Consider the following 18,778-nt stretch of genomic DNA (forward strand, 5'->3'; position numbering starts at 1 on the left):
CTGGTGGTTTTGTTACGGACACAGAGATTCACTGTGGTCCCGGGTTGAAATTAACATTTCAATGTGCAATTCTTAACTTTCGACGCCCATAATGACGACAAAACAACAATGACACCATCTCAGAGATGAATGTGAGCGATTCATTTCATCTTTTTGTTTTCTTTGTGTGTTCATAGCTTTTAGTTGTTTTTTTTCGCTCCTCGGCTCCGCGATGTCCAGCATTGGCACAAATGCAGCAACTGCAAAAAACAACAAAGCAGTTGTGGAGCGCGGCGTCACACAACAAACACACCTAGAATAAAACCTAAATAAAACAAATATTTAACCTTTTTGAAACATCCCTCCCCTCCAAAAAAAAATAAAATAAAACATGACGAAACATACATTATGTACACAATTCAGAGCAGAGAGGGTCTTCTGAAAGTTTGACTGCTATCATGGCACATCATATGATCCGGTGCGTGCGTGTGTGTCTTTTTGCGTCAGGATCCCACATCTGTCCTCATCTGGACACAGAACCGCTCGTCATAGTTGCCACAACAACAACACGGTGCCCTATGGTGTTGGTGAGGTTCGGAAAGGATTCTACTTCAGCCTCGAGCACCTTTTTTAAATCAGTCACTGTCGTGTTCAGTAGCACCAACTCCAACACACACCCACTGACGTCTTCTCTGTCTCCAAAGCAGCACAAGCCTGTGAGCACGTCACAGTATAGCAGCTTTTTAAAGAAGTGACACGTGTCAAAAAGCAGCTGTTGGTCCCGTGTCTCGAGTTGAGAGACACCAGAGTTCTTGATAAAGCAGCTACAATGCCGATGTAAAGTATAATTAAGTGTCAGATTCACAGCAAATCTGTCTCTGAGCTCTTTATTTCCAGAACTGTGTCATCATCATCACCATCACCATCCGTGCTGTACATCTCTGTGGCTGTTCTCACGCTCGTGACTCAAGCGTACGTCTCTCCTGATTTTAGCGCCACGATTTCAGATTTCCATGTGGCGCCCGTTAAATTGTTCACTGTTGCAGTCGTGGTGATACATGAAGGCGGGCACCTCTGTGATGGAGGTGGCTGTGTAGGACGTGGAGCGCATTGAACAGTGGTCCTTCCGTCTCTGACCCCACTGCATCTTATACTGCATCCACTGTCTCTTTAGAGCTGCCTGCACCTAAACGACACACACACACACACACACACAGGAAAAGGAAAAGTCAGTATTGCACCATATATGTATGTATGTGTATATATGTGTGCATGTATATATGTATGTATACATATACATACACATTTACATTATACATACATATGTATGTATACATGTATGTATGTGTATATATGTGTATGTATATATGTATGTGTGTATGTATAAATGTATGTATACATACATATATACATTATACATACATATGTATGTATGTGTATATATGTATGTGTGTATGTATAAATGTATGTATACATATATACATACATGTGTGTATATATGTATGTATGTATATATGTATACATATGTGTATGTGTATATGTATGTATATATGTATACATATATACATACATGTATGTATGTATGTATGTATATATGTACATATACAGTATGTAAATAGTTTATGGAGATTACAGTAGGAACATTTAAATAACAGTATAATGACAGTATTATATTGTAAAGTTTATATTGTGTACAGCACAGTACTGTAATATTATTTTCAGTCAAACTGTGATTACAGTAGTGACACTGTTGAAAAAGCAACTGTAGCTGCAGGTATTTTAGTGTAATTTAAGGGGGGGTTCCAATATTTGAGTTTTTCTTAGAAAGTGGCCCTAATGTGGAAGTCAAACTGAGTAATGTGTCATCAAAAAGTCATTTTTATGTTGGCTGCACCTGGATAAGTACTCTGGCAGTCTCATTGACGGGTGTGATTATTTACCTTTTTTTGATTTTTGCATTCTCCAGCTCAAAGTTACACAAACTTTTATTTTATTTTTTTTCCTCCACCATTTTGTTTTCTGGTCTACTTTCACTTCCAGCCCCAAAATGGCCGCACCAGATGTCCAGCGCAGGATGCGGTTACGTTGCAATAGGACTGAGACGAGGTTCATGGGAACACCATCTTGCGACAATATTAATCTGACCAATTCATGGACGCGTGTGTGCGTCGCTTACATGGGAACTGCATCATCAGAGGCCGGTGAGGAGATGCACACGACACACAGTAGTCACATTTCCTGAAGTGCGGCTCAATCCTCTCCTTTTTAATTTTATATTCTTTCCGACATCTGCTCCTGTCATTTCTTGAGATATCATTGTAAATAGTCTGCGTGTGTTTTTAATCATGACACATGCAGCACATGTTGACATCATTATGACATCAAAGAGTCACAGTTCTGACTCTCCTCCTGCAAATGTTGTACAAAGACAATCCATATTGTACAAACACCAAAGCCCATTATCATACCGAGAACATGCTCCGCCTAATCCCAGTATTTAATCTCATTTGTGATCAGCGCTCGTGTACAAATTGACGATTAAACTCCCAGATATGAGATCTGTTTAAGCTGAACAGCAACTCTTGTTTGTGTGATATACTGTAAGAATTTCAAGCAGAACGTGACACCCCTCGAGAATAAGATGCCTGCGATTAAATCCAAAAATGTTAATCACATTTTAATTTGAAATGTCCACAAAAGATTGTTCTTCTCTCTGGGGTGAAAACAACAACAACTAAACTAATTTCAGACTCAAACTGTTTGAGTTTTTGGTTTTCCATAACTTGATCAGTAGATCAGTGGTTCCCAAAGACTGGGTCGGGAACCACAGAAGGGTCACAGGAGATTTTAGCTCAACATTTACATGTATATGCTTTAAATAACGTGCAGAAAATGAAGCTCTGAGATGATTTTATGTCTTGTCACCAATTCTTTTTTGATTGGGTCTTTTAAAAAGTAAAGAGGGGAAATACTGTGGTAGATTTACTTTAAATGGGACTATAATCCACAAAATGCACATCACACCGAAGTGATTAAGACACGCGAGCATCTTCAGGAAAGTGTTACCGGACATAGTCTGTGTAGTTTGTGGTTGGGTTTTGGCCTGTAATAATCTAATCTTATAATCTTATAGCTTTACCTAGTGCATCAAGAAGGTGATCTATGGTTAAGGCAGGTTGTCAGACTCCAGTGTGTGAGGAGCAGACGGCTCAGGCACTTAGATCATCAGGCAGCTATTTCTCCGCGCGTTACAACTAATGCGCTCTTGTAATATTCCTGGAGTGAAAAGTGAAAATTAAGTAGTGAAATCTCCCCCTAGAGACAATGATGTGTTTTTTTTAAAAGTGTTTCTCTGCGTGAGAGCGAAAACGGAGCAGAGGAGCGGATTTAAATACTCAGCATGAGGTATCTGGCACGAGGAACGAGCATCCTACTGAGGGGTTGTGTTTGTTACACTCCGCCTGGAAAATAGGTCAGGCCTTAGTTCACGCACGGGGGAAAAAACGGAATGTTAAAGTGTAAACAATGTCTGGCACGTACTGTCTTTCCGCAAGTGAAAGGGTCAACAAACAAACAAACAAACGAACGAACGAACAAGAGTTCCTTTCCTTCACCCGCATAATGAACAATTCAGCTCCCTTAATCAGGACATGGGTTTCTGGGGCTGGGTTCAATCGTGTTTTTTGCTTTCAAGGCCAAACTGCACAGACCTTTCCTTGTTTCTTCAGTCGCCCCATTGTGTCGTTGGGTCACTGAGACAAACGGCAAAACATTCTACATGGACGCTGCTCTTTTTCTTTTGTTTGGTCTCGTTATAAGAATTAGTGTCCCGTTTGAAATCATTAGATCGGTGCGTGTTAATACTGTATACCCGCATCAATTAAATATGCAAATTGGGCCAGTCGCAGTACAACATAATACTATATAATGTACATAGCACTGAATGAATTACCATCTCTAAACAGCCAAACTAACTGTCCAAAGGTATAAATATCTGTCTACCGGCTCACCACTTAGATGTGTTTTCAGAATATTGAGAATATTTTCTATGAATTATTCAATAATCCTGACTAATTAGCATGCCTTGGACACATTTCCTTCCATTTGCACGTAGAGCCGGTCGTCTCATTCTTGTAAGAGTATTGTTTCCATTTTTAGGAAGTACAGTGAATGCTTATGTGCTTCCCAAAATAAAAAAAACAAACAAAACGACTTCAGTTCACTGCAGGGGAAAGCACGCTGACAACGTGTGAATGCATGAACTGTTCCTTACCTCTCCGTTGAAGAAGCAGAATATTGTTGCCACCAGTAAACCCTTGGGGGGAAAAAGACACAAATATACTAAATTAAACTAAATAAAGTGCATTCAATTTCACAAAAATGGATGTTTTAATTAAAAACCCAAACTGATTAATTAAAGGTTACATTTTTAATAAAAGGAAACAGTAATTGGAGGATATCTGGCTGAGCTCTGTAATCTCTTTCCAGCTTGAATAACAGCTAAAGCTCATTTGTGACTGGGCCACACGTTGCTACGTGCACAGCTGCAGCCACATTTATAAATTCTGCCAATTCTCATGGTGTCATTTAAAAAAAAGTGCGGCTGAAGTGAGTGAGCACAAAGCAAATCCAGCTACAGAGACCTTCACAGGAAAGCAAGATAGTCAAACACTGACTTATGTAATTATGAGCAGTGAAAAGAACGTTATATTTTTGATTCATTACTTGAAACTGTCGGAGGGGGAAAGTGGAGACTAAGGTGGTCCACCACAGCCTGTGAATAATGGCAGCCCCTGATATTACTCAAAGACGACCACATTGATTTCCAGGAAATTGGGTGGAAGTGTGAGGCGTGACAAAAATGTTGGAGTAAGTCTGATTCGAGGAGATAAATATGTGTTTCACAATCAGCATGGTTTCCTAAATCCTGGTCCTGGGGACTTCCTGCATGTTTTAAATGTTTCCCTGCTCAAACACAGCTCGGTCAAAGAAAGGTCTTTTGTAGCCGACGATGACAAGCTCAACATTTGAATCAGGCGTGTTGGAAGCAGGGAAACGGAGACAGTGGGTCCCCAGGACACGGTTTTAAATGAATATGCATGCTTTTTTTTTTTGTTTGAGAGGCGTTCTGTCCACACGGAGAAGGCTCTTTAGGGGACCTGAAACTATAGATTTTTTTTTTAAAACGCTTCCCAGAGTGGGAAAATCTCAGAACGCCGGCCTCACGTTTCCGTGTAGACGACACTTTCGGAAAGCGATGACGTCATATTCCCCGTCTCTCTCTCTCGTGCTCATTGTCTTGTGTTTGGGGATGGTTTGAATGGCCTGACGGGCTGTTCTTGATAAAACTTTCTGTTGGACTTTATGTTGTGAGATGGTTGTTTGTTGATATAAACACAATCCGTTCCTCCACAAACCACTGATGCTAACCTGAGGCTTGATTTAGATTCCCCCGTCAAAAATCGATCTGACTCGTCGTCATATAAGTCAGGCTGTCGGCAACAGATTGTTTTTATTATTTTAATTTTTTAAGCTTTTTAAGGCATTGAAACCTGACTAATGCATTAATCTTACAATTTGCCCCTGGTACCAGAAAGTGTTGATGCAGTTCAAGTGTAACTTTTAGAATTGGTCAAATTAACTTGTGTCCCACCTGGTAATGCATGAGTATGTGCATGATATAATCGTAGACCTCCCCAGCCAGCCGGTTCTCCGGCCTCCAGGGAATAATGACAAACTGTATTCCCAGCAGGGGCACGAGGATCAGCGTGGCTCTCACCGCCTTCATGTACATGTTGGACTCGGCGCGGTGTGTGTCTCTCAATTTGGTCACCAGCACTCGTATGATGTTTAGTAAGAAGAAGAGATTCACCTGCAGAGCAAAACAACAAAAAGTACTTTAATTCAAGAAATAAATCAAAATGCAAAGGGACGTTCCAGTGGAGTGACAGACTTACAAGAAGTGCTGCCATGATAGGACCGTGAACTGCGTAGAGCAGATGGGTGTCCACACTCATCCAACAGCTAACGGAGGGGAAAAACACAGTCAGTGGAGTCTGCCGCCCAAAATACACAAGCGCGCACACTCTCGTATTAAAACAGGCACATGTACGGACCTGCGCACTCTCTCTCTGCCGCACGCAGCTGAGCACATACAGTACGTACACATCCGTTGTTTATTTGCAGAAGTTTCTGGAACATTACTCACTTGTCGTCGAAATACTTTTTCCTTGCCACGGCGTGGATGGACGCGGGGACTAGTGGAAAGCCTGGACAGGAAAAATGGGAAAGACATGAGTGAACTTGTGGATTGATTTGTCCCGTCTGTAACAAGCAAACGGTTTTTAAACGACCTCATGAAGTGCGTTTCTGATCGCCGTTGAATGCGCACTTTATTTTTCTAGTTCTTCAACTCGCAGTGTGACATTTCTGCCAATAGCCTGGGAAAAAAATGCGGGAATTGCTCTTGGTTTTCCCGCGTGTTTGCACTTGACAGGGAAAGCTTTGGCAGCAGAACACAACGAGTGGTCGTGATCCATATGCGACAAATGCACAGTAAAAAGGAAAAAGACGTTTGAGTTTGGCCCTGGAAGTGTAAAGTGGATAAAAAAAGAAAAAACGGTATGTTACCTTGAACAGAAACATTCCATCCATCTCTACAAAATATAAAACATACCTCTCATTGTTAGATGTTGTAATGTAGGAATGCATCACATGTTTTTACAGAACGAATCATCCTCATTTTCAAATCTATTCCTCTCTATCGCGGTCGCCGCAGCCGATGATCCACAAAACGACGATGAAAAACAAACACTTGAGGCTATTCTCCCCTCAATCCGTGTACAGTCACCGCTCAGGCCTCTGCAGCATATCACGCACACAAGCACAGGCCTCGAGGTTATCCACCCATTTTTTTTCCATGACGACCACTCGTTTAGTTCCCTCGTCTACTCGTTGTACAGACGGACTGCGCTCATTATTCCTGTTTATGAACGCGTTGAAAAGCAGGACGGAAGCAGCGCTGCGCGACAGAGCGGCTAACAAAGCCGACGGAGCCGCTCCGCATGAGGGTCACGTCGCTCCACTTTGGAGCTTTGATTGAGTCCAATATAAAGCCACACAGTAGAATACACAGAAGTGTTCTTGTCCAAATGGAGACGACTCACCCCAGCCCAGGAGGTAGTACCAGTGTAGATGCTGCTCCTCTGCAAACACGGCTACCACGATGAGCGTGTGCAGGTAGATGCCTTCACAGAGCATCCAGAAGTAATTGCAGCCCAGCATGTACATGTGGAAGAAGTGGAGCACCTTACAGCCAACCTGCAGAGACGGACAACAGTCTTTATACGTCTCTCTAAACTGGCTGCGTTGATGTCTGGTCTTGTGATTGTTCTCGTTTATGATAAAGACCATTTTCTTCACGTATTACTCAGTTTTCCACATAATGCACATCCACCCATCAGAGAGCAGTAGCACGATAGCACGTCTCATAAACTGTTGCATTAAGCCAGACTTGACTATAAATGTGTGACAGAGATCACTTTGACAGCCCACTAATGCTGTAATTACCAGGACCTTTTACGTCAGCTCTACAGGCCATAAATCCTGACGGACAGTAGTGACAGACAGACAGTACAGTCATTTCCACATTTTAACGAGTGTTCTATGTCCCACTTTATTTAAATAATGAGATGTGTCTTGTGTCGTCTGTGTTTTTCACAGGTACACGGGTCATTATTATTGTAAAAACAAAACTTTTGTGCAGTGAAACTGCGATGATTCTGCTCAGTCATTAATAAATCAAGCAACTTAATATTGTGCTCTAATATTTCCCTTTTTGTATTCCAATGCTTTCAGTTGTTGTTTTTGTTGTGCCAGCACACTGCTGTGTTTTTTTAAATTATATCTCTCGGACAGGGTTCAGTCTGCATGGTTTCAAAGCACAAACAAAGCTGACAAAGGCGTTCCACAGGTATCACTGCTAGGCCCCCTGTAATTCATACATATAAATAATAATTATTTCCAAACTGGCCATTGTTCCTTTCTGCAATGTCTGTTTTTTTGATAAACTCACTGGCAGATTTGTGCATTCAAAGCTCGTTTCTAATCTCGGCAAAACAATAAAAATAAAAAATCAATGGATTGAGATGGTGCAGCATTTCCTTCAATAACAGAAACATCCACAATAATCAATATTATCTATTAGGTTTAGCGTGTGGCCACTTCAATTCTAACTCCTACTGGGTTTTATGATATTTACAATTGCAATTCATTCTCAAATTGACATGTGTTTTCGTCTTACCTCAAGACACACAACAGTCCTTTACCTCTAAACCTTTCACCATATGTCTGTCCCACACTTTGTTACCGTTCTCTGTCCAGTTGGGGAGTCGAGTTCCCTCACATTTCACCAGTTCACGACTTGTTTTGCTGTCTGAAGTTTACCGACAGTGCTCTGGTTTACAAATCAAGCCGACTGTAGATCACGTAGACGTTTGTCATTTTTCTTTCCTACTTTGACATAGGCTTTGGGGATTCACTCCTCCACACTACAGCAGACTAGAATTAAAAACTCTCTGAGATCCACTGGCCCTAAATCAGCAGTGCAGATTCACAACAGAGATGCGTGGATTCCAATCAGTTGGTACTTTTTTTCTTTTTCTTCTTCTGCTTTTGACGTCGTCTATAAAACCAGAGCCATTTTGACTGATTGGATTTGTGACGTGTGGCAGTGAATTAGCTTTTGTCCAAAAGTAACGGACTCGACACACAACGTTTTGACAAATGCCAGCGAGGCCAGATGTAAAAGATTTGACATCTTGTCATCACATTAATGATGAAAGCTGTTATTCCGATCGGCTTCTTGGACACACTCAGTGATGGGATGTGACTAAAGACAGCAGTTGGAATTTGCCAGACGCAGCAGGACACGGAACCAAAACCACATCTCCGCTCTCTGCTGGATGTTTCTACTTTGTCGGGCTGGAGAGAGTCCAGCTCAAAGCAGACTGAGGCTTTTGTGTGTGAGACGGGAGCCACATTCTACAATCCTATTGTTTTTTCGTGGCACTTTATCTTCAATTTTTTTGTAATCATTTCCAATTCTCACACACTTATATTAAGGAAATATTTATATATATATTTTTTTTTTTTATATATATCCTTCTGAATATGTTCAGTTTCATTCCGTTCTACATAAAAAGCAAAGATATGGAAAAAAGGACTTTTCATTATTTTGATTTCCAAAAGAGGAGTGGTCCTTGCAGAGTAACACAAGAATTTATGTTCAGTCCCGACAACCGGGCATTCCTGTGAGACAGATTTATCACGTCTATCTATGCGGACCTCTGCGATTCAAAGACTCCAAACCAGCAGAAAGTAGAGAGAGAGGCAGAATAACTTTGCCGTGATGTAGCAAAGTGAAATTGAAATACTACTCTGGATACACTTAAAAAAAATAATATTTATATATATCTACAAACCTTTTACGTATTTAAAATATAGAGCAACTTCATACTTGGCTCCAAACATGGAAGGAATTTTAAGAAGTTCAACTTGGTGTGCCTTTTTAGGTTTTGCATAAATTGTGAATGCATTTGTATCTCATTTGGAGACAATGGAACTAATCCTCCACACTCTGTCTTCACACGTACAGTATAATCCTCGGGATGGCAATGCTGGTCATCACATAGTCGCAATCCAACATTTAGTCATTCATTGTAATTCCATTGGTGTCTGTCTCAATTTTAATTAGTTAATTTCTTTGCTTTATGACCCCAACACCTGCAGACTTTTTACGTTTTACAGCAGCAGTTCTGTTTTGAGTTACAATCTCCACTTACTTTGCAATACTAAGGGAATTATCAGTGACATAGGTACAATGATACACATATGAGTATTAGGGTCACATGTAAAAGAAAAACATTGAAAGAAAGAGAGAAAAAAAAACCCCAGCATGAAAACTGAGATTAAAGAGTCAGAATTCCGAGATGAAAGAAGGCTTTTTCTTAAATCTCAGTATTCTGAGTGACTTTATGCTGTTTTATTTATCTATTTTTTTTAACATGTGGCCCTAATAGTCTTCCATAGATAAACATAGACACATTAGCATTTTCATTCTCTTATTGTTAGCATTTAGCAGAAGCCATGAATAAAGACTCACCGGGTTTCTGACCACCACATCAGGATTGCTGACCACTCCCCCCAGGTTTATGATGGTGAGGGCGGAATTGAGCACATAGGAGCAGAAGAGGTTCTTATGGAGCGTGATCCTTTGGCAGCTCAGACTCCTGTGTGTGTGTGTGTGTGTGGAGAGATGTCCTCATTGATTTTGAACAAGATGCACTGAAATAAAATCTAGTAAAATAACCTCAACACAACTGTACTAAACTCTTCTCGGCTCTCAAACATAGAAACAAAGCTGTTTTAATGAGGATGTCCCACAATTGCACGTTCTCCTCTCGTGTCATTTTTGTGGTCGTTAGGGTAAAAAACAATTGCTTTACTGTAACAGCAAGTCAGGCTGTTAAATAATGCCTAATGGATCCCAAGGGTGCTTCCCCGTGGCCTTGGCCGGCTCTTAGTATTAAGCTCACAATGGAATGCCTGACAGGCAAAGCGCAAAACAACTATGAGTATCAAATGATTTCATCCGTTTCCAGTAGCTTTACTGTCGGTAATGTTTAATAATGTTTTAATCACAGGGCAGAAATCAAACGGGCTGCAGTTTTTATTCGGCGTTAAACTGGGCGTTTATGGGTGAAGGAAACTTCACAGCCAATATGTTTTCACAGAACATGGCCTCCCATAAACATGTCTGCAGTTTAAGAAATGGTATCCTTTTCCTGCCCGTGGCCAGTTTTGTCTTTGCTGCGTCTTAAAACCCCCACGAGACCCATGAAAAGCGGGAGGAGAGCAAGACACACACACACACACACACACACACACACACACACACACACAACTGTACATTCTTCGCGGCCTCGTACCTCAACCAGAAAACATCCCAGACATAAAACGAGACGCGGGAGCTGCTGAAAGCCTGTACAGACAACATCTAAAAGAAGATGTCAAAAATACAGGCAAATCCTTTTGGCAACCTTGCTCATGCTGTCACCAGCCTCGACAGACGTTTGACCAACTCCCAGTTTTTTTTTTTCATGGCATCGCGGAGTATTTTTATCTGGGGAATCTTGACAGTGTTGATATAGCGTCATAAATAACAGAGTGCAGCTGTACACCAACACATGCCATTGTAAGCTTCACATCTGGATCTTATAAGACATTAAGCCTCCAATATTTTAAGTGTTCGGCCGATAAGTAACGCTTAAGAAGAAAGAAAGTGAATAAAGGGACTTTGTTGGCCAATAATCTCGTCGGGATATTGTCTTGATGAGTCGTGAATAAGTGTACCATTGTGTGGCTCATGGGTTTTTCTGTGATAACGCACCTGCCCTGAACATGGCCTCTGGATTTATGAGCGTGTTTAAAACTCGTACAAAATCCGCTCTGGATAACATCTGCATTCAGGAGGTCAGCGCCCGTCACCATGTCAAATTTTACAACTGCAGCGTTCGGAGAAACGCGAGGCCAACAAAGTAACTCATCCAAATATTGTTACAGAACACAGTCATTTTTCCCCAGGCTTCATTTCAGGGTTTTTAAACGTAGTGTGCCATTAAAAACAATGAGTATTAAGTCCCTTCCCAGATATAAACTTACAGTGATATAAAGCATGTCCAGAGACTCCAGACTTTGGTGCAGTCTTTTCCAGAGTTTACATTGGATATTCCCACATTACATAGATACTAACTGAATATCACGTCACTTCTTTTGTGTTTGAATTTCGTTTAATTCATTTATTCTGTAATTATATGTGCTCTTTTCCCCTCCTGGGATTAAGGAGTACATTGGCAGGAACATCCTTAATGAGCAAAGCACCGAGTTGCACACGTTTCTAATAAGACGAGCGCACACCAGCACACTCCATGGATGTCACACCTCCGCCGGTTTGAATCCCAAATATCCATGAAATAAACTGTGCTATAGAACAAAACCAAGTTGGCATGAAATTAGTGAGAGTTAAGTTGTGTGTAAGTTATACTCCGCGAAGCAGCTGAGCTGTTTTCACGGGCTTGCACTAGTTTGCATTAATTTGTGGCAGCGGAGATGGGTATTCATTTTCCATTAGAGTCTACAGTGATGCTTTACACCAGCAGTGTTCTTCTAACATATTTATTCTATATTTAACATTTGCACAAGGTTATGAATGAAACCATCCTGTTTTCTAGTTTAATGTGGCTGAAGGGCAGAATGTTTCAAACTATGCCTGTGCAGACTGAGACCAGTGAGCTGACTGTGACGAGTAATTAAAGAGATTGGAGGAAAACAAAGCCCAACACCATCTGTGTACCGATCAGATCTGCTGACGACAGTGCAAATCTATCCGTGATCCATCATTTTAATCACCCCTGCTTACTAATGAACTGTTAGCCATTTTCACCAGTCACCAAACATCACCATGAAAGCCACACTTAAAAAAAACAACTGTCGAAATCCTTTTCTTATCCTGATAGCCATCAATAAACTGAGCCTAGAAAAAAAGCGAAACAAGATCTCCAGCTATGAGATCTTAAAATATGTCAAGTGATCCTAAATAAATTTAAAAAAATCACATATGGTCTATGGGATCAATATTATTGTTCCCATAGACCATATGTGATTATTATTTTTATTTTTTTTCTTAAATCACATAAGGTCTATGGGATCTTCCAGTTTTCTCAGTCAATTGGGAAGTAAGAATATATTAAAATGAGGAAAATGGAAAATAAAGCACAGCACATATGAGTGGACACCAGTGTCCAATGTCTCCCCTGGTTGCAGGTGATATTTGAGAACTTTTGTTTGGTGCCAAATCGCAATTCTGGAGTCTTTAAAACTAAGACTTCAGATTATTTTGGGCGACGTCACGACTGGTTGCCAATTAATTAATCCACACTTCAGTCCAGTAGGTGGCAGAAATACATTTGTAAAGTGTTTTGCTGACCTCCCAATAGAATCCCCACCCACAGAAGAAGCTGTTTCCTGTTTGCCATGTTGCTATAACAGATATTAACTGGCAGCCAACGTGACCCAGTGTGAACCAAAGTGTCTGCAGAAGATACCCCTGACACTTGAGTGATTTGTGTGGCAGCATTTTTGGACACGGTTATAAATCCAGTTCTGAAGGCCAAGTAAGCAAAAAAGGTTTTCACAGTGCTTCAAAAATCATATATGACCTTATCCTGTTTTTGAATTCATTATTTTTCATAAAGTTTAAATCCCGTCTTAATCTTTTGTGCCCAGCCTTGTCTCATGAGCAGAGCAGAGCTGAATGTTACACCCCCGGAGTCTGTAACCCTCAAAATTTTGCAATGAAATGAAGTGTGAGCTTTTCCATTTCACCAGCGTGTTTCCTCCTTTTTACCCCAAACAACTTCATTTATTGATGGCTATACAGACATAAGGAGGGTTTAAATAAATAATATCAGAAACATGTTTTGAAACAAACGATGGTCTCCAGCTTTAAAGCAGTAAATGCATCTCGAGCTACATGTTCATATTGTCACAATATCACACGGGGGGGGGATATTACATTTCATCCATTACCTGAAGTAGAAGAAGATGGCCAGAGAGATGAGCAGGGATGCTATGGACAAAGCGTGTCCCACAATTGCCATGTAAAACAGGATGTAAGCTGACTGCAAAAAAAACAAACAAGATAGAGATGATGTGCAGCGTCACACGTAGGAAAATGAGAGTAAAAAAACAGATGTGCATGTGCAGTGCATGTGACATGTTCTGTCATTATGTCTCGTGACTTTGTGCCTTTTATATATTGTTGTTGTTGTTGCTTTTTTCTCTTACCTCTCTGGTTTCAGATTTTAATAATAGTTTGTGGGGGGTGAAAAAAACCCTCTCTTTTTGTTTGCACAACAATAGTGAATAGTGGTGCTGGTGTGGTGTTACATTTATGTTGACTAGTTTCATGTATTTACTATGGGGCTGCTTCTTTGGTGCAGATGAATGAGCAGAGTAAAGCCGTTTAATATTATTTTTGCTGTGTTAAAATATACCTTTTTTGGTTCAATGACCCAAAAACTTCTTCCTTCTGTCCTTTTTTATAAATTTCTATTCCTGCAATGAACTCACTCTGTGAATTTACCCACTTCTTTCCATTATAAAATACCTAATAACAAAGGTTTATGGTACAATGTTAACGTCGGGTAACAGGAAAAAAGAATTATGCCGTCATGCAGTAGATTAATTATAGCGCCACTTCATCTTCAGCAGATTACCTTTAACTTTGAGTTGGTGTTTTCATTGCAGAGTGTGTAGTTGGACCAAGTCCTGTTTGTGTCCGGGTGGCGAAACCACTGCCCGTCCTCCCCACAGTACTTAGTGGCCTTTTCTGCAAACAGCAATTAAGTGATAAATATCAGTCATTTGTTGACCGACTATTTCCTCAAACCCGTAGACTCAAGGTAGACGTATAATTAGGTTCCATTAAACCTGGTGAATAATTCAGCATCCAACCAATTAATATTTTATGCTTCCAAAGGTCTTTTAAACAAACTGAACGTATCGCGAGAAGGTGAGCGCTTCCCTGCTCACCTGTTGGGTCAAAGTCCATGAAATAATTGGGGCAGTTTTGAGACGTGTATGTCCCTGCTGGAGTATCGTCCCAGCACAACCAGCCATCCCAGTTCCGACTGCAGTACAACCCTAAAAATAAATAAATAAATAAAGGAAGCGTAAGTGTTAAATGTTCCCAAACATGGTGAGAATCAGAAAAGACAATATAACCACCTGATTTATTATAAGCGGCGTCTCGATTCATTTTCTCAAAGCACTTGTACTGGCTGTCGAGGATTTTCTTCCGCTCGATCTCTTGCTCCTCCCGGTGAACCGCCGGACTGACCGTGGCCCCGTCGGCGGGTTGAACCTCGATGTCTCCGGAGAGCTGTGCAGCTGCCTTCATTTTAGTGACACACATGCACAAACACAGCCTTTATCAGTCAGGATAAGCCACTAATATAATCAATATGCTAATGCGACGGAGAAAGCAAGGCGGGGGAATTATGTGGATGCTAATTTTATTGAATTAAATCATAGCAACCTGGTCATAGATGAAATCTGTGCTTATTGCTAAAATATATTGAAGTAATGTTACAGTCAAAGTGACGCGCTCATAAGCACACGAGCCAAAACTACGCCGTGGTGGCACACCATTTTGTGTTGCTCAATTCCACATTGGCAGACATTGACAAAAATGGAATCCGGACCACAAATGGGACGTTCAGGGAAAGCAGTGATGAACAATTTGTGGTTTTGGGGCTTGAGGACTTGTGGCATGGATATTAAGAAGCAGAATTAAGTGAAGGACATAATTATTGATCCCTCGTCTGCTTCAAAACTGCTGAGTGTGATTCCCGAGCACCGCTGACCTCTGCAGTAGAGGGTGAATGTGTTTGTTTAGAGTGACAGTAACTGTATCCTCAGTTTATAAAGGATGATAATCAATGGCGTCTTGCTTACTTTAGTGTGTGTACCTTTTTAACAATAAAGGAATAGTATGTCACTTGTGCAGCTAGCAAAACAAAAACAAACATCCTAGTTTGATGTCCTGAAGCAGTGTGGGATCATGGGAATTGTTGTCTTGTTGTCCTGTTTGGTTCCCCTTGGGATATGGTCTTTATGAGCTTCAGTGACAGAAAGCACCACAAATGGCAACGAGTAATCATTCCTCTGGGTTTATTGAGTTCCAGAAAGTCCACTACTTAACAAAATATATAAGTCTGGTATTTTTCATCTTTAACCATCGGAGCTCAGAGAATTTTGTTTCTGTATGTTTGTTTAAATGTACAGTATATACAGAGGCTATAAGAAGTAGAGTGACTTGTATCCTTTTTCTTTTTCAGCACAACCTAGAAAATCGGATAAAAAAATATAAACACACCTGAGCCAAAAGTACTGAAAATGTTTAATTTGGAAATACGCCACAGTCACAGTCTAAGTTCACTTGGCTCGTTTTTATGATTAGCAAAATCCAACAATATATACTTTTTTTTAATCACATATTTCAAGGGAAAACCTCGCTTGGACAGACTCGTCATGAAAGAAGTGCATACGAGATCATTTATTACCCTCTGTCTCTTCTCATAGGTGCTTGAACAGAGAGTATAGTTGGTCCAAATCCTTTCGCTCTTTGGTTGGTGAACCCATTGCCCGTCCTCTCCACAATACTTGGTTACCTTCTCTGAGAAGGAATAATTATGTGATTAACACTAATCAGTGGGTGAATTCACCACGAGAGGGTAAGAAGATAGAACTCTTATTGTTCACCTGTGGCCTCCATGTCGGCAAAATAACTGGGGCAGTTTTGGGACGCGTGTGATCCCGCTGGCGTGTCGTTCCAACACAGCCAGCCGTCCCAGTTACGACTGCAGTACACACCTAAAACACCAAGAAATACACACTCGTCACAATAAAGTGGGTCGTTGTCAATAGTTAAAGGGGGTAAAGCCGTCCCAGATACGATTACAGTACAGACTGTCTTTCTTTTTAAAGAAATGATGTTTATTACATTTAAAGAAATGTCAGTGGAAAGTCTCGGTACCTGGTTTGTCATATTTTGGATCGTTCTTCATTTTCTCCGAGCATTTCTTTTCATTTTCAAGGATCAGTTTTTGTACACCGCCGATGTCGACGTCAGTGGCGTCTGTCGTCATCGCTCCGGCAGAGTCCCTTAAAAATTGTTTCTCTTGCTTCATAACAGAAAATGTAGAATTAGTAAATTAGTGTACAAAGAAAGAAACTGGGGCAAACTTCGTCTGGTGTCTAAATAAAGATACGAGCATTCAAATACCTCTAATTTGTCCTTTGACGCGAGCTGACAGGCGGAGCCAATCTCAACCCAGTTCCCCATTCTGTCGCAATATTTGGTCACTTTTTCTGTAAAAGAATAAAATGTTTATTACTCTATTGGCACATTGATACCAGCTTTAACCATAAATTAATTCATTCATTCGTTGTCTACCACTTTCTCCTCCACATGAGGGCCATGGTGCTGCTGTGGCATAGACCATAATCCATCACAGAGCCCACACACGGAGACAAACAACCATTCACATTCACACCTGCGGTCCATTTAGAGTGTCCACTTAACCTCCTGCACGTTTGGAATTTGTGTAGGAACCTTTGAGGGACAGTAAAAAAAGGTTTATCCTAAAAAGCTTTATATACTGTACAGAATTACCAGTGAAGAACACCATGCACTGGTTTAAGTTCATGCCCAGCAGAGAATCTCGATATTCTTTGGCTCCCCCTTTCTCAGTGGTACGGTTTGCTGGCATCACCCAAACCCATAAATCTGACCCCTGAATTTTTGCATCGCAGTACAACTGTGATTATTTAACTTTTTAAATGGTTTTTGGAGTCATTTTCTGGAAGATTCTAAAAATGCTGCGCTTAAAACCACATGTACTTGGGATCCACGACCGGGGCTGAGAATGAGATCACATTATTGCTGACAACACCGACCGTAGCACGGATGCCGACTCTTCTCCGACAGCTCATCAAGTGTTCAACAATCGTCTCCCCCGCAGCCTGGAATCGGCAGCTTCACTTTCTTTCTTTTTTCTTTAAAATGTCATGGGGGACCATTTATGTCAAAGGCATTTTGGGAAGAACCTTTATGGGACTTGTCTTAAAAAAACACCGTCTCGGTTTTCTCATTTGCATTCTCTCTCCTCATCCATCACTCTGAATTTGAGCTCCCCGTCTTTCGTGTAATCCCCCGTTCCCCCCCCTTCTTTTTTCATCATATGAAATGTTCACTCTCACTCTGTCCTCTGTCACATTATGTAATAACAATTCAAGATTTTCAGACTTGCTCCCCTTTGCCAATGAAACAAACCTTCACTATGTTTGCAGGTTAAACCGAAAGTATAATACAAATTGAACTCATAATTGAGTTATTTGCTGTTATTGTGTGGACGTGAAATGGTCGCAATAGGTGAGATGTTTCCCTGGGAAGATGACATTTTACTTACTATGATGTATGAATTTCAAATGTAAGAGGAGATGGATTACAGAATATTAATTCATATTTATATGCACTATAGTTGGAAATGCTGACTTGGCATTCCCAGCCATGAATAATAACGAAAACAGGAAAGTTGTAGTTGGAAAAGCATTCCAAACTAACTAACTGACAATCAGCCGTTTGTGTGGTTGCAGCTATATTTCAGTTAGGGACTTAACTGATGTCCTATGGACTGTTATTGCTATGCCTAAAGTTGCTAGGGCAGCTAATACAAAAGAACAAGTGTGAACCTCCGCCAGGACCAAGAAGGAAAGAGCAACAGAAAATGAAATCTAAGGAAAGTAAATTGCAGTACGAGCTTGCACTGATGCAATGAATAGCAGAGACTTTGGCTGTGGCTATGCTAATAATAATAATAATAAGACATTTATTCACTGCTCAACATACATCACATTTGCCTCGGGATATGATGCGTAACACACAATTACGCAACTGCCTGACACCCGTACGTCATTTGGCAGAAAGGACTTCTGCCGTACGAGGAAACGGTAACAACATCTCGTCTCAGCTGGAATGAGATTGTGCATATCCTCTAATAAAACTCGCACGGTCATTAAATGCCTAACTTGAAATTAAATGAGAATGCTGTGGTTGTGGTGGAAAGTGCGGCAGAGTGAGTTTAGCAGCGATGCAACGGTGATAACTGTCAGATTA

At 40.8% G+C, this 18,778-nt stretch overlaps 1 protein-coding gene across 1 annotated transcript in view; it reads right to left on the minus strand.

Annotated features, from left to right (window-relative positions):
* Window positions 1-331: 331 nt before the first annotated feature.
* Window positions 332-18,778, minus strand: part of calcr (calcitonin receptor) — a 48,169-nt gene continuing 29,722 nt past the window's right edge. The window contains 16 exon segments of the mRNA XM_044051977.1: window positions 332-991; window positions 993-1,165; window positions 4,253-4,294; window positions 5,633-5,851; window positions 5,937-6,003; window positions 6,188-6,248; window positions 7,146-7,299; window positions 10,142-10,268; window positions 13,627-13,718; window positions 14,316-14,428; window positions 14,632-14,742; window positions 14,827-14,992; window positions 16,164-16,276; window positions 16,363-16,473; window positions 16,637-16,784; window positions 16,886-16,971. Coding sequence (XP_043907912.1) covers window positions 946-991; window positions 993-1,165; window positions 4,253-4,294; window positions 5,633-5,851; window positions 5,937-6,003; window positions 6,188-6,248; window positions 7,146-7,299; window positions 10,142-10,268; window positions 13,627-13,718; window positions 14,316-14,428; window positions 14,632-14,742; window positions 14,827-14,992; window positions 16,164-16,276; window positions 16,363-16,473; window positions 16,637-16,784; window positions 16,886-16,971 — 1,829 coding nt within the window. The 3' untranslated portion in view covers window positions 332-945.

The sequence above is a fragment of the Solea senegalensis genome, linkage group LG20 (genome assembly GCF_019176455.1).
Source record: "Solea senegalensis isolate Sse05_10M linkage group LG20, IFAPA_SoseM_1, whole genome shotgun sequence".
Classification (NCBI taxonomy): Eukaryota; Metazoa; Chordata; class Actinopteri; order Pleuronectiformes; family Soleidae; genus Solea; species Solea senegalensis.